The sequence below is a fragment of the Cheilinus undulatus genome, linkage group 22 (assembly GCF_018320785.1).
Source record: "Cheilinus undulatus linkage group 22, ASM1832078v1, whole genome shotgun sequence".
In the NCBI taxonomy this organism is placed as follows: Eukaryota; Metazoa; Chordata; class Actinopteri; order Labriformes; family Labridae; genus Cheilinus; species Cheilinus undulatus.
In genome coordinates this window covers 6,353,398-6,366,400 of record NC_054886.1, presented here as the reverse complement: position 1 = coordinate 6,366,400, position 13,003 = coordinate 6,353,398, and the positions used below count along the sequence as shown (strand labels likewise).

Below are 13,003 nucleotides of genomic sequence, written 5' to 3'. Positions count from 1 at the left end.
GCCTGAGACATGGAGGAAAGAAAAGGCAAAAATACAACAAATCTAAGATTGATGAGGCAGAAGCCAATGAGGGTGGGATGTCCCTCAGATTAGCCCCACTGACAGTAACATTATACTGGAGAGATCCCTCCCTCATGAAGCTTTTATGGGGCAGTAGAGAGGATATATAGAGGACATGAGCTGAGATTGTAAAGACAATCCAGAGCAAAGGCTGGGTTAGTGGTGTGTAGAAGAAACCAGGGAACACTAGAAGCCGACGAACTGTTATTCCTGGAAAGGTGTCTCACCGCAGTATCAACATGTTAGAATGAAAGCTGATAGAAGGAGTCAAGTTTTTTCTTTGTTTGTCTACGGCTGAGCCATGTTTTAATGCCACTATTTCACATATATATAAACCAAATGTTTAAGTCAGTACTGAAAATGTGATGCTATTGATGCTATATTTATAAAAACAAATAATAAAATAATTATACTACTGAAATGAGTGTTGCACTACTACACCAGTGTGGTCTGAAAGCATGACTAAAAGCTAGTAAACAACCTTAAACTGCTATTCTATTTAACAGTTCTATACATAAAGAGATCTGTAGGAGTGCATGTACAAAATGACTCACTGATCCCCCAAGATTCATGCTTAATTAACAGTGTTTAGGCTTTTAAGGAGTTCACTTTCAGTTTCTATCTCCGTGTCAGCAACCTTGTAAAAGTGTCTAGTTAAGCTCATTTTCAAGAAATTCTCTCATGAATGGGTTTTTTTGTCATGCTTTAACAACATAATTTAAACTTAATTTAAAAGTCAAATTATCAGTTAAGAAAGTAAAAATTTTGAGTAAAAAAGTATAAAAATTTACAACTTGTAAATTAAAAAAGTGACCATAGGTTATGACATTAAAATTTGAAATCAAGAGATACAAAGTCAATAATTATGCAATAAAAAGTTTTAAATATAACTTAACAATTCAAAATTATGAGCCAGTGAGGCAATTATTAAGAAAAAAGACAAAATTAAAAGATAATAAGTCAAAATTATAATAAAAAAGCAAAACGTATGAAAGCTGGTCATAATTATGAAACTTAAAGTGTAGATTTTGACATACAAATTCAGAATGATGAGGAAAAATTAGAAGTATGCAATTAGATGTTAGTAAGGCATTTATTGAGACAAACTTATGACAGTTGGTCTTTATTATGATACTCAAAAGGAAATTTGTAGATACAAAGTCAAAAACATTATATACATTTTAATTGTGACTTTAGAAGTTGAATTATGAGACAAAAAGTCACATTTAAGGGATAAAAGGTTAAAATGATCAGATAAATAGTCAAAATTATGAGAATAGAAATCACTTTATAAGATAAAAGTTGAAATGAAGAATCAAAATTAGTATAAGATATGTAAATTATCATTAAATCAATCATATAATTTTGACATTTTCTCTCACATTCTGACATTGCATGTTATAGTTATAATTTATCTCATAATGTAGTCTTTTATCTTAGTTATGATGTACTATCTGATAGTTTGACTGTTTATTTCATTATTTTGATTTTCATAATTATAAAGTTTTTTTTTTTGCTTATTATTTCAACTTTCTATCTCAATTATGACTTACTTTCTCATTATTTCAATGTAAGATTTTTTTTTATATAAACCCCACCTTTATCTTTTAAAGCGGAGGTACCTACAACAAAGTATTAAAATGCAGCTGCAAAAATTATTATACTAAAAAACAAGTAGAACAGCTCTAAATGTCACAGCAGTTCACAAGTATGAGGGGGGCAAACAGTCAAGTTATGAGTCTTCTTTTCTCTAAAACCATGTTGTGGTTGTAAACAATGTCTTATTTATAAATATATATGTAAGGTTAAGGTACTTTGCACTAACTTGATTGGCAGCGATGGTGTCTTTACGCTAACTCTCTCAGCTGCTGTCACAGTCAGCAGGCAACAACAGACACTGTAATTATTACAGCCACCACAAGATGGCAGCATCCAGAAATTGGTAATAGTGTTAAATGGATGCTCTTAACTGCTGAACTGGTGTACCTTTACCATCTGCTCTGTGGTCTTGCCATTGAGAAGCCAAAAAGAAAAGGCATTTTGAAGCCAAGATCAAAAGTGTTGAAATGTTCTGCCAGATGTTTGATAAAACTACGGATGATTACCTCTTATTTGCTCAAACTGGGCTTAGAAATCAATGAAGAATATTCACACTGTGAGAACAATTATTGTCACTGATAACAAGAAGACTGGATTTAACACAATGACTTAAATCGATATTATTTAATATATCTGCTGGTTCCCAGGCAATGAGATTGTTATCTAAACATCAGTGAGATGTCTTAAGCTAAAAATTCTGTAGTAGAAATATGTGAATTATCTTACCGTCGCAGCCTCGTTCCACCTGGCCCACCCTGTGGAGGGCATCCGCGATCAGGTCGGGGAGTCTCCCATTCAGGTCCACGGAGGCCAGACAGCCCTGGTACCCGTCCCGGGACGCAATCAGCTTGGGCAGATTGCTGTACATGTTCTTTATCACGCCACCGATGTACAGCTCTCCTGTAAGACAACACCGAGAAACCAGCTGTGAGAAACTCAAACTGGGTTGTTATGGTTGTATGGGGTCTTTATTGTTTGAGATGAATGCTTCTGCTTGTTTGTTAAAGCACTAAACTCTTGTTTTTAGAGCTAATATACTGTATTACTCAAGTTACATTTACATGAAGAAATCAGCATACTCCGATGCCAGAGGTAATGTGTGGCTTTTCATTTCAAATAAATTCCCTTTCATATGGAGGATTAAATGAATTCAGGCAGCACCCACTTTGTTTCTAGATTTCTAAAAGGCTATGATAGAATGATCTGATAATAAGATAATAAAAACACAATTTCAGCATCAAAACAAAGCAAACAAACAAAGACAAAAGGGTCAGACGGCACATTAAGGCTTTTTTTTCCCTTTTGAATATATTTTACCTCACATCACAGCATCTCTGGTGTAAATATCCTTTTATTGCTGCTGCATCTAAGAGCTGTTGATTTAATGAAAATCACAAGGGTGGTGGCTCAAAAGATAATTCCAATAATGTGATGAAATATTGCTTTTAAATATACACATATCAAAAACACATCTCTTTGGCGCAATATCATCACGCCAGAAAGGGATAAAGCATGCATGGATACACCTCAAACTCTCATTTACATCCCAATTCCGATAACAGAATAAGAATTTAAGTAATAATTTTGTTTTCTGAAGCCTGTTTGGCACAAGACAGCATAAAAGACTCACCCTAGAAACTGCATGCTTCCACATTTCAGACACTATTTTTGCTGTTGTGGATGAGGTCGTTTCTTTTTCACAACTAAATTATGCAGCCTCACACAGGCCAAGGATCAATAAAACTAGTAAATTATGTCATAAATTTAAACTAAAAACAAGATAATTGTGCCCTTCTGGAGGGTTAGCCAATAATACAGATGAGGACAAAGTTATTAGCACCCCTGTCAAAATTTCAGTATTATTCTGGAGGCTTACACCTCAGCAGTGCCACAGACTCATCGCCTCCATGGCACAACACATGGCTGCCGGAGCCCCGGCCATTACTGAGCGCTGCAAACATTCATACTTTTCAGTAGTCCAGCATTTTTGTGTTGAAAATCCTATTTATTGGCTTTAAGTAATATTCTAATTTTCTGAGATAATGCATTTTGAGTTTTATTATTAGCTGTAAACCTTAATCATCAAAATTAAAAGAAATTAACACTTGAAATATATCAGTCTGTAATGAATCTATATAGTGTATGAGTTTTGATTTGATTTTTTTATTTGACTTACTGAAATAAATCAACTTTATGATGATATTTTAATTGATTGAGATGCACCTTCTCCTGCTTTGTGAGCATAAACAATTCTTTTCTAAAGTCTTATTTAATTTCTTTTGTTTTTGCCATGATGCTCTCTCCAGTGACGGATCAAACCCTCACTGAAGTTTTTACACTGTGGGTAAATAAGATGATAACGTTCAGCTTTAACTTGATTTTACAAGCTTTGAGCATTATGAGGTTAAACACATCATTGCATAACAGTGGTTGGTGCCATGGGTCAACAAAAAGGTCAGTTATAAAAAGGGCCAATCATTTTAAACCTTGTAGTTTTTTGCAAAATAATTTTGTTTCTGTGTGTAAAGTGAAATAATGTAAGCAATATAATATAACATTGACCAGATGAGAGGTTTTGGATGGCCCTTAATGTGGCCGATCTTCTATGGGAGTGTACAAATGATGTGGAAGTGTGCAGGGAGAAGGTGTAGAGAGTGATCTTATCAACTGTTATCATTTGCAAATGTAACTAGAGGACTGAAGATATGAAAGTTAAACCAAATTGGGGAACAGAGTCCACAATCCAAAAATAAATTGAGGTGAAAAAAGTATCATTTAAAAGATAATACCAAAGTTTAATGTAGTTTCCAGCAAATCTGATTTCAATCTCTGAACTCTGAACCACAATTCTTGGGAAAATAAATCCATTTAATCTCTACAAGAATGGTTTTATCTCACAACCACTTCTCCAAACAGACTGGTTCATTCAAAATACACAAATAAATACATGGCATCAAACTAACATTAGTTACCCTTAATAATACGAGTCTTTAACACATATTGCAATCATCCAAAGATTCCTAAACAGCAGTGACAGATTTAAGTGAAGGGTTTGTGAGTGGAAATACATTTGAGAAGTTTAGCTTTAAAATGAAGGGACTGGAGACTGTTAAAAGTACAGAGAGTTCCAGGACTGAAAACACGAAGGTCCAGTACAGGGATTAAATATGAGATATATTAAATATAACAGTTGAAAAACATCAAAGATGGCACTCTAAAGCATTAAAAGTATCGAATTTCAACCGTTACAGTTAAAGAATCCCATAGAAGTAAGCTAGATGTTCTAAAAAAAAAAAGTATTCTGTATGTGGTAAAAAGCTAAAATTAGGCATTGCAGAAGCTAAACATTCAGGCTTTACACCTTCTTTTGGTGTTTGCGAGCAGCAGCCATCCTCAGGTTGATGTGTGTTTATGCTCCTCTCTGAAAACTAATTTCATAAAATGAAAACCTAAACGTTCCTTTTTGTTTTGTTTTAAATTTTAATTCGTTTCAAATTCCACCTTCTTCCTGAAAAATGTCTGCATCCTGTTACACTCCCTCACAGGTGTAGGCAATCAGTGACCACTGCACTCCCTGGCCACGCCCACTCCCTCACAGGTGCTGTGCAGTAACGGAGCAGTCTTAACTATTTTTGTGGCTTGCAGGAGTATAAAGCAAAGAAATCAAATAAAAATCATTTGTTTTTTTTCTTTAAGTCTTTAGTGACCCTTTAAAATCACTGCACCAAAATTGCAGCTGATTTGCCTTCACTCACACAATTCTAACATTATATGCAAGGAATAGCTGACTTCATGTGTCCCGCTCCCAGAGTTTGCATGTTCTACCCATCTCTCCAGGTACTATAGCTTCCTCCCACAGTCCAAAAACATGCTTGTAGGTTATTTGGAAACTCTAAATTGCCCGTAGGTGTGACTGGCCTCGTTTGTCTATGCATGTCAGCCAGTCCAGGGTACCTGCCTCTGCCTCTACCCTATTAATGTCTGGGATAGGCTCAAGCACCCCCATGACCCTGAATGGGACAAGCGGTGTATAAAATGGATGGATTAGCTGATCTGACTAATGGGTGGGTATGTTGTTGAGCCTGGTTTATACTTCTCCATCAGTTTGCTGTAGCTACATGAGAGAGACCTGTGCCACTGTGAGGGCTACATAATCGGACATTGGTGTGCCTGCATTGCTCTGCAATACTTTACAAAAATGCTACATAACACAGCAATTTTTATGCTAGATTGCAGGATAGGATGTTTGAGTTAGCATATTTTAATATGATGATGCTATCGCTGGGCACCAAAGTGTGGCAGGTGCAGGTCGCCATTTGTATGCAACCAGTGGAGCCTCCTTCTGTTCTGTCCTGCAAGTTAAACGATCATGCTGCAATGGTTTTACTCTTAAAAACAAGAACTTATGACCATTTCTTGTATGCAAAGTATGATTTATGTTTTGCATACATGTTTTGATAATGCAAACAAAAAGAACTACACAAAGTTGAGAATCCACAATAGCTCCATGGTACTGTGATGCCTGGCTCAACGTTCTGACTAATTCGTGGGCATGTGGGCTCCCTGTGAGTCACCTCCAGTGTTGTTTGTTGCTGCTCCACTGTGAAGGTGTGTAAAATCAAATTCAGGTAGCAGGCAGCCAGCATTACTGCCAAGAGAATTGATATGTTAAAGCAAAAAAAAAGTGTGAACGTTTTGACAAATGCTCCTGAGAGATTTCCTCTGACAAAGTGTTTGTCACTGCAGAGGCACAAAGAACATGTTTTGATGATTACATGAGTCAAAGAAGTAGCTTAGATTTGACATGAATAGATTGTACAGCATCAAGCCGGAAGCATTGGGAATGACATCTGATGCTTAGAAAGATTTATTCCACGAGCTTGTCCATATTCTTCTCTGTAGGGACGAGAGCAGAATATAAACAGCAGCACTTTTTCACCAAGGAAGCACAATTTGTGAGTCCTCAGCGAGATGATAAAGCTGAGTTCTGGGATATCTCGGCGCTCAAGCACAATTAAGGTCTCTTTACATTACAACATAAAAGGAAATATCCGTCCACTTTTAAGCCCAATTATTTTCACTCTTTCTCTCTTTTTCACTCTGTTTCTGCAGAGTTGTGAGGAAACTGCCAAGTGAAATTATGAAAAACACAAAGAGGCCTTTGATGTAAGTGCATATGAATAAACACGGTTTGAAATGCTTCAGGCTTTTCTCATCATCAAAACTCCTACTTTAGCCTTTATCTTTCAAGCAGCCAGAAAATGAACATCCAGCAAAACCTTTCACACGGGGACGAGATTCTGCTGCAGAGATAGGAACGTTCGAATAACGAAATAATTATATTTTCATGGCTGAAAACTAGAACTTTCAACTTCAGAAGCAATGAGGCACGAGGTCAATTATATGTGGACTTTGTGTAATGGAATGAGTCAATGATGTTTGCCAACCTCTCTTCAGAATTAATGAGTACTTGACACTTCATATTTCCCAGCCGGGGCTCCCAGGCATTACAATCAATACAACAAATTCATTAGCTGTCCGGCTGACTGATGTCCTGAAATCATGTCTCTAAGAGCCATTTAGCAAATATGAAAATATCGGCATGGAGTTAATCTCTAAAGGACAAACAGTGCATTTCCTGCAGAAGTCAACCGCGTCAGAGAATCCAGTGCACAACAGGAGTCGACAGGAGAGGAGAAGAGCCAGATGTACTGTAAAAATTAGTCATGCAAGTTTGTTTTCTCCACTCTAGTAAGAACTACAGAAAAGAGAATAAATATGCAGCACACATACCCACTCCCACTCACAGAATGCACCCCCCCCCCCTTCGGTTTGGAGTTGGATTCTTTCATTTGAATAACAGATTTTCTTTGGGAAAAGTTTTGATTTTCTTGCTCATTTAGGCCTTGAACAGTTTGTTCTGCAGTTTATCTGACTTGTTCTTGAATGCAGCAGGGAGCCAGCGTTGCCAAAGGTGAAGAATTCTGTGTTTTTATTCAGTATCATCAAGTGATGGTCACATGGGAATGCACCAGCTGGGCATGTGCCAACACGACTTAAAGCTGAAAGTTAGAACTAGCTTAGTGTTTTACCCTGTGCACCTGCTGGAGTTATTCCCTGTTTGAGTTGCACCTGGGTGGAACTTTTACACCTGGAATGGAGCAAGTATACATTTAACTTGCCTATATCGTTCAGATTTGACACCCGATTAGTGACCTTGTGAAGCAGACTCCTCTGTGCCAAACTGAACACCGTTCGGACCAATCAGCATCATCTGAGGAAAACAATGTGGTAGCTATGGGGGGGTAGAATTGTACTCAAAGCTGTTTGCAATGGCTGCCTCCAGTGTGGTGATTAGCTCGGATGTAGCTGTAGTATAGCGTCACTTTAACTACAACTAGACCACATTTCTATATGTAATGATAAATAAAAACAACACTAAAAGCTTTTCATGATGGGAAAGATGTTTTTGGGTGGGGTCTGCTGTTGCAGTAGCTGTTAGCTCAGATGGAGCTGCAGGAAAGTGGCAGTTTAACTGGAATTGGACAACATTTCTTTTTAAAACAAGAGCAAAGAGTAACACTGAAAGCCTTGGCAGAGAAGATGTTTATGCACGTCCCCTGACCCGCCTTGGTATCCGGTTTATTTACTGAGAAGATCCACATTAACAATCTACACCAGCGGTATTCTGTCTGCTCAAGAGTAGTGCATGCATACAACGTCATACTGTCTTGTTGCTCTGATTGGCCCGTCATGAATGTGATGGTCGAATCACCTGCTGAGAGTTTTTCAAAAAGTCCTGCCCTTCCAAAACATTCTCTATAACAGCTTTCCAGATTAATGTGAAATATATCCATGTAATGATATATCAAACAGTCTGTCTGGTGTGTCAGGTTACTCGATTAGGAGATTTCACCACACTGGAGGAAGCCACAGGGGCGTAGCTAGGGATTTTGGGCCCCCAGAAAGAATATTACACAGGACCCTCCCTTAACTGGCTAGCCAAGCAACAAATGCTGCATCATATTTTTTTTTACAAATATATACGCATTTTAATATATTTTTGAAGCATAATTTCCCAATTTATGAGCAATGTTTTTACTATGGTTAAACTGAATTTACTTGCATCATTTCCCATTGCTGGACTATATCATTTGGACATTTCTAAAGGAGGAGCAGAGGCTCCCCACTATTCATTTTACTCTATTTAATACGAATTTCAGTCTGTTGACCGATTCATTTTGTCCCTTTTGATTCAATAATGGCACTAATTACTAAAAAAAAAATAGATTAAAAAACACTTCATTGCAGGCTCCTCAAGGGCCCTTCCCTACTGTGGGCCCGGGTAATCAGTACCTTTTTCCCCCTTGTGCTACGTCTGACAAATTCATCTGCTTTGCAAGGATAGCTGTCCATACATTTGAATGAGGTTATCAGAGTTATTGTGCATACCTAAAACTTTTTATGCATTATAACTTCATGTAGCTGCAAAAGGCCAAGATTTTGATGTGTGCAGACTTTAGATTGTTGACAATTCAAGCATCCTTTTGTTGCAAAAGCCTGCTGCTTTTGCTACTGCCGTGCTGTCATCTTTGTTTCTTGGATGCTGTGTTGTGACATCATTGTTTTTCACTGAGTAATGGTTGTTCTAAGCTTTACTAGAAATGTGACTTTTAGCTAATTATTTCTTTAACTTAAAGAGGTCAGTCTGAGAGAGAGAGAGAGACAGAGGGGCATTGCACACATAACAGGAGGGCAAAAACATGGTTGGAAACACAAGAATAATCTGCAGTTTGACTGTGTGTTATCATCATTTTTAAATAGTGTCATCACTGCTCTTCTCTTCAGCCTTGTTGATCCAGATCACTTTGTACCTTTCTTAAATCATGAACATGGTGTTCATGTCTCACGGTTTTGGAGCTGTACTAGAGCGTTCAGGTTAAAGCGATGAGTAACCGTTTTCCTCCCAGCTGCTGTGAAACAGTGTGAATCTCTGCCCCGTCTGCGCCGTGCTGTCCCAGCAGTGATGAATGCCTGTGCTGCTGAACAGCTCCGACTCCATCCACAAGAAGGGACCAATTACAGGCTCCCAGACAGCGGCAGAGACCACCACCTCCACATCTCTGCGGCTCCTTTAATGACCTCTCAGGGGCTGATGGGGGGTTGGTTTGGGTTCTGAGATACAGAGCCCTGGAGAGATTCTGACAGAACAATGTGGAAGAGGAAACTGATAGAACATTTACACTAAAAATCAGTCTTTTCTGAGCGTTTTAAAGCGAAACATAGATCTCTGCTGAGGCTTCCATTTGTCTTCCACAGTTTGAAACCTAAAATACGGTTTTGCTGATGTGTAAATTTAATCTGTGCTTCATTGGATACATGGGTGGATGACCTCAGCACCCATTATGGCAATTCACAGCAAGTTCTTTGATTTCTAGCAAACAGGAGCACTGAAAGCAAACATCTGTAATAATCCTGGTAGTTTGATAGTTTTCTCTGTGTCTGAAACATTTTATATTTACAACTTCATTCCCTTGGTTTTGTCTCTTTTTTTCTACATACACTTAACTCTCTAAACTCACACCCACTTAACTGTAGCGTCTCGCATCTCAATTGAAAATTGGTATTTATTTGGATTTGGTGAGAGTTGGCCATGCTGGGGTTCCTCTGTGGAGGATTTCTGAAAGTCTAAGCCCGTTATTACATACATATGGTTATGGAGGCTATGGAGCCAATCCATGCCTATAGTAACTCGTTCCCTCACAGCCACTTTATTAGGTACACCTTGCTAGTGGTAGATACCCTTTTGCCTTCAGAACTGCCTTAATTCTTCGTGGCATGGTTTCAACAAGGTGTTGGAAACATTTCTCAGAGATTTTGGTCCGTATTGACGTGATCACATCCCGCAGATGCTGCAGTTTTGTCGGCTGCACATCCATGATGCCAATCTCCCATTCCACCACTTTCCAAAGGTGCTCTTTTGGACTGAGAACTGGTGACAGGGCAAGGGCCTTGTGCAGGCCTGGAGAATGGACCAGCAAAGTGCTGAACTGGCATATGCTCCCATACCAGTGTTAATTTCACCGACTAAAACTATGACTAAAAATGTTCATCAACAGCCTTTTTTTCATGAGAAAGACCAGACAAAGACTAGACAAAAATAGATCTTTGATGACTAAAACTGACAGAGTAAGTTTAGTTTTCATCAAGATGACTAAAACTGGAATAAAATGTAGTTTACCTTTTGTCGGGCATGCAAAATCCACGATATTCCTCCACTGTAGGTAAAACTCTCAAAATGCAATGCATCTTTATCTCTTTTTGGAATTTCCCCTTGTGGGACTAATAAAGGAATTTCTTATCTTATCTTATCTTATCTTATCTTATCTCTTCTGCCTTTGAGCTGTAGAAAGGACGCCAGGTTTGGCAGGGGGCAAGGAACACACTACCATGATTTGGTACCAGATCCAGGTAAGAGAATAATGCTTGGTCTGAAAGTAGAGACTTTAATGTGAGGACTTTTATCGACTTAGGCTAGACTAAAATGTTCTTGAGTTTTCCTCAACAAAAGGGTAGAAATGACTAAAATGTGACTAAAACTAAAAGACATTTAATCTAAAGACTAAAGGCTGGTTCAGACTACACGACGGCATCATGTCAGACTTTGCAACAAAAATGTTGTCCTGTCTTGGCCGACAATCTGGCCACACTACAAGAGTGGTCCTACACTCCATGTGATTGTAGTGGTCTTTTCATCGTAAAAAAGAGAAATGAAAAACAATTATGGATTGGAATATGGATAATAGGTATGAATCTATCAAGAGGAGGACAACATGGACTGGCTCTCAGTTAACGTAAATAAAATAAAATAAAATTAACAGATAGTTTTAGGGAATAAAAGGGGATAAAAGTGGTAAATCTTGTAAATGATGATGCAAAGATAAGGAGCAAATACCCTCCTGTTGGTAGACGTCAGGATACACGTCGTTAGCGTCAGGCCAGGGTGTCAAACTGGACTCAATGTGAGAAAAATGCTGAAACGCTGGTCTTGTTGAATTGTGGTCTTGGACATTTCATTAATTATGTCACACTACAAGACCATTAGTCGTTTCAGATGCCCAAAATCGGGCCTGAGTTTTGACGATGAGCTGCGACGTTGAAGTTGGGCTGAATTCGTGTAGTCTGAGCCGGCCTTAAGACTGAGACTAAAATTGAAAATCTCAGTCAAAATTGACACTGTCCGATACCTGACATGAGATGACATAACTCTCCATATTATCCATTAATTTAAAAAAGGTATGCTTAATTTGCAATCTTGGGCAACAGCACTACATTATTCACAATCCTAGAGCATCACAGTGCAATCTCTGACTGATAGAGCCTGCTTTGACCCATTTAACTTCCCCAATCTGTAGCTACTATTGAATTTAACAGTCATTTTTTACAGATAAGTGGTTTAAATGTGGGGACAATATATGCTCATATGGAGGACACAACCTCATGTTTTTTAGAAAAACATGGTTTGTTTGCAATCTTGGTAGGGATATGCTTGGTTAAATGGTTAAATTTGATTATCTGGCGCAAGATTTATGAGGCGGTTGAACTGATTACCTATCATTTTCTATAAACACAGGCTTGAAATCCTGGTCTATAATGTTCTTTTAAACTGTAATGAACCTCCAGCCACTCAAGGCCACTGTAGCTAGCTAGGTATTAGAAGACGAGATGTGGCAGCGCTCGTTCGTCTTCTGGTATGAAGTGGAGGTCCTCGGCTGCATCCAGGTCCCCCTCAAGTTAATGGTTGTGGAAAAGTGGGCGGTTACTGTTGATCTCAGATGACAGATGAAACCACACTTGGCACCACGTCAGCCTGAAGACAAATTTTAGTTGCAGTAGATGGTTTTCAAAAAAGTTGCATATTCTTGACACAAATAATAGTAATTCCCCATCTTTTTTACCCAAATGCCAAGATTTAGACCCATCTGAAAGGGATCTGAGGGTTGAGTTACTCTTTAAATCATTGTTACTTGGAGAAACTTGCTGCTATCACAGGAGAGAATTCTAATAGCTTTAATTTCAGAGTTTCATTATCTTTGAGTTATCTACAAAAGGGGTAAATTGCACATGAACATCCACATTGTTCTTTAATTTCTGAAGAAGATCAAAATAATCTATAACAAATGATTTTTTTTTCTGCCATTCAGAGTTTGCTCTTTGAAGATCATGATGCTTAGATCCAGCAGAGTTCAGCTGTTCATATCATTTGGTCAGTGCACCTTTCCAACACAAGACACGACCCGTATATCATCCTCCCCTCTAATTGGCTCCCAAGTGAAGTAATATA

At 38.2% G+C, this 13,003-nt stretch overlaps 1 protein-coding gene across 1 annotated transcript in view; it reads right to left on the bottom strand.

The window, feature by feature from the left end:
* nrxn2b (neurexin 2b) overlaps nucleotides 1–13,003 on the bottom strand; it is a 740,090-nt gene that overhangs the window by 13,485 nt on the left and 713,602 nt on the right. Inside the window, exon 15 of the mRNA XM_041780093.1 lies at nucleotides 2,386–2,559. Coding sequence (XP_041636027.1) covers nucleotides 2,386–2,559 — 174 coding nt within the window. The remainder of the gene's footprint in view (nucleotides 1–2,385; nucleotides 2,560–13,003) is intronic.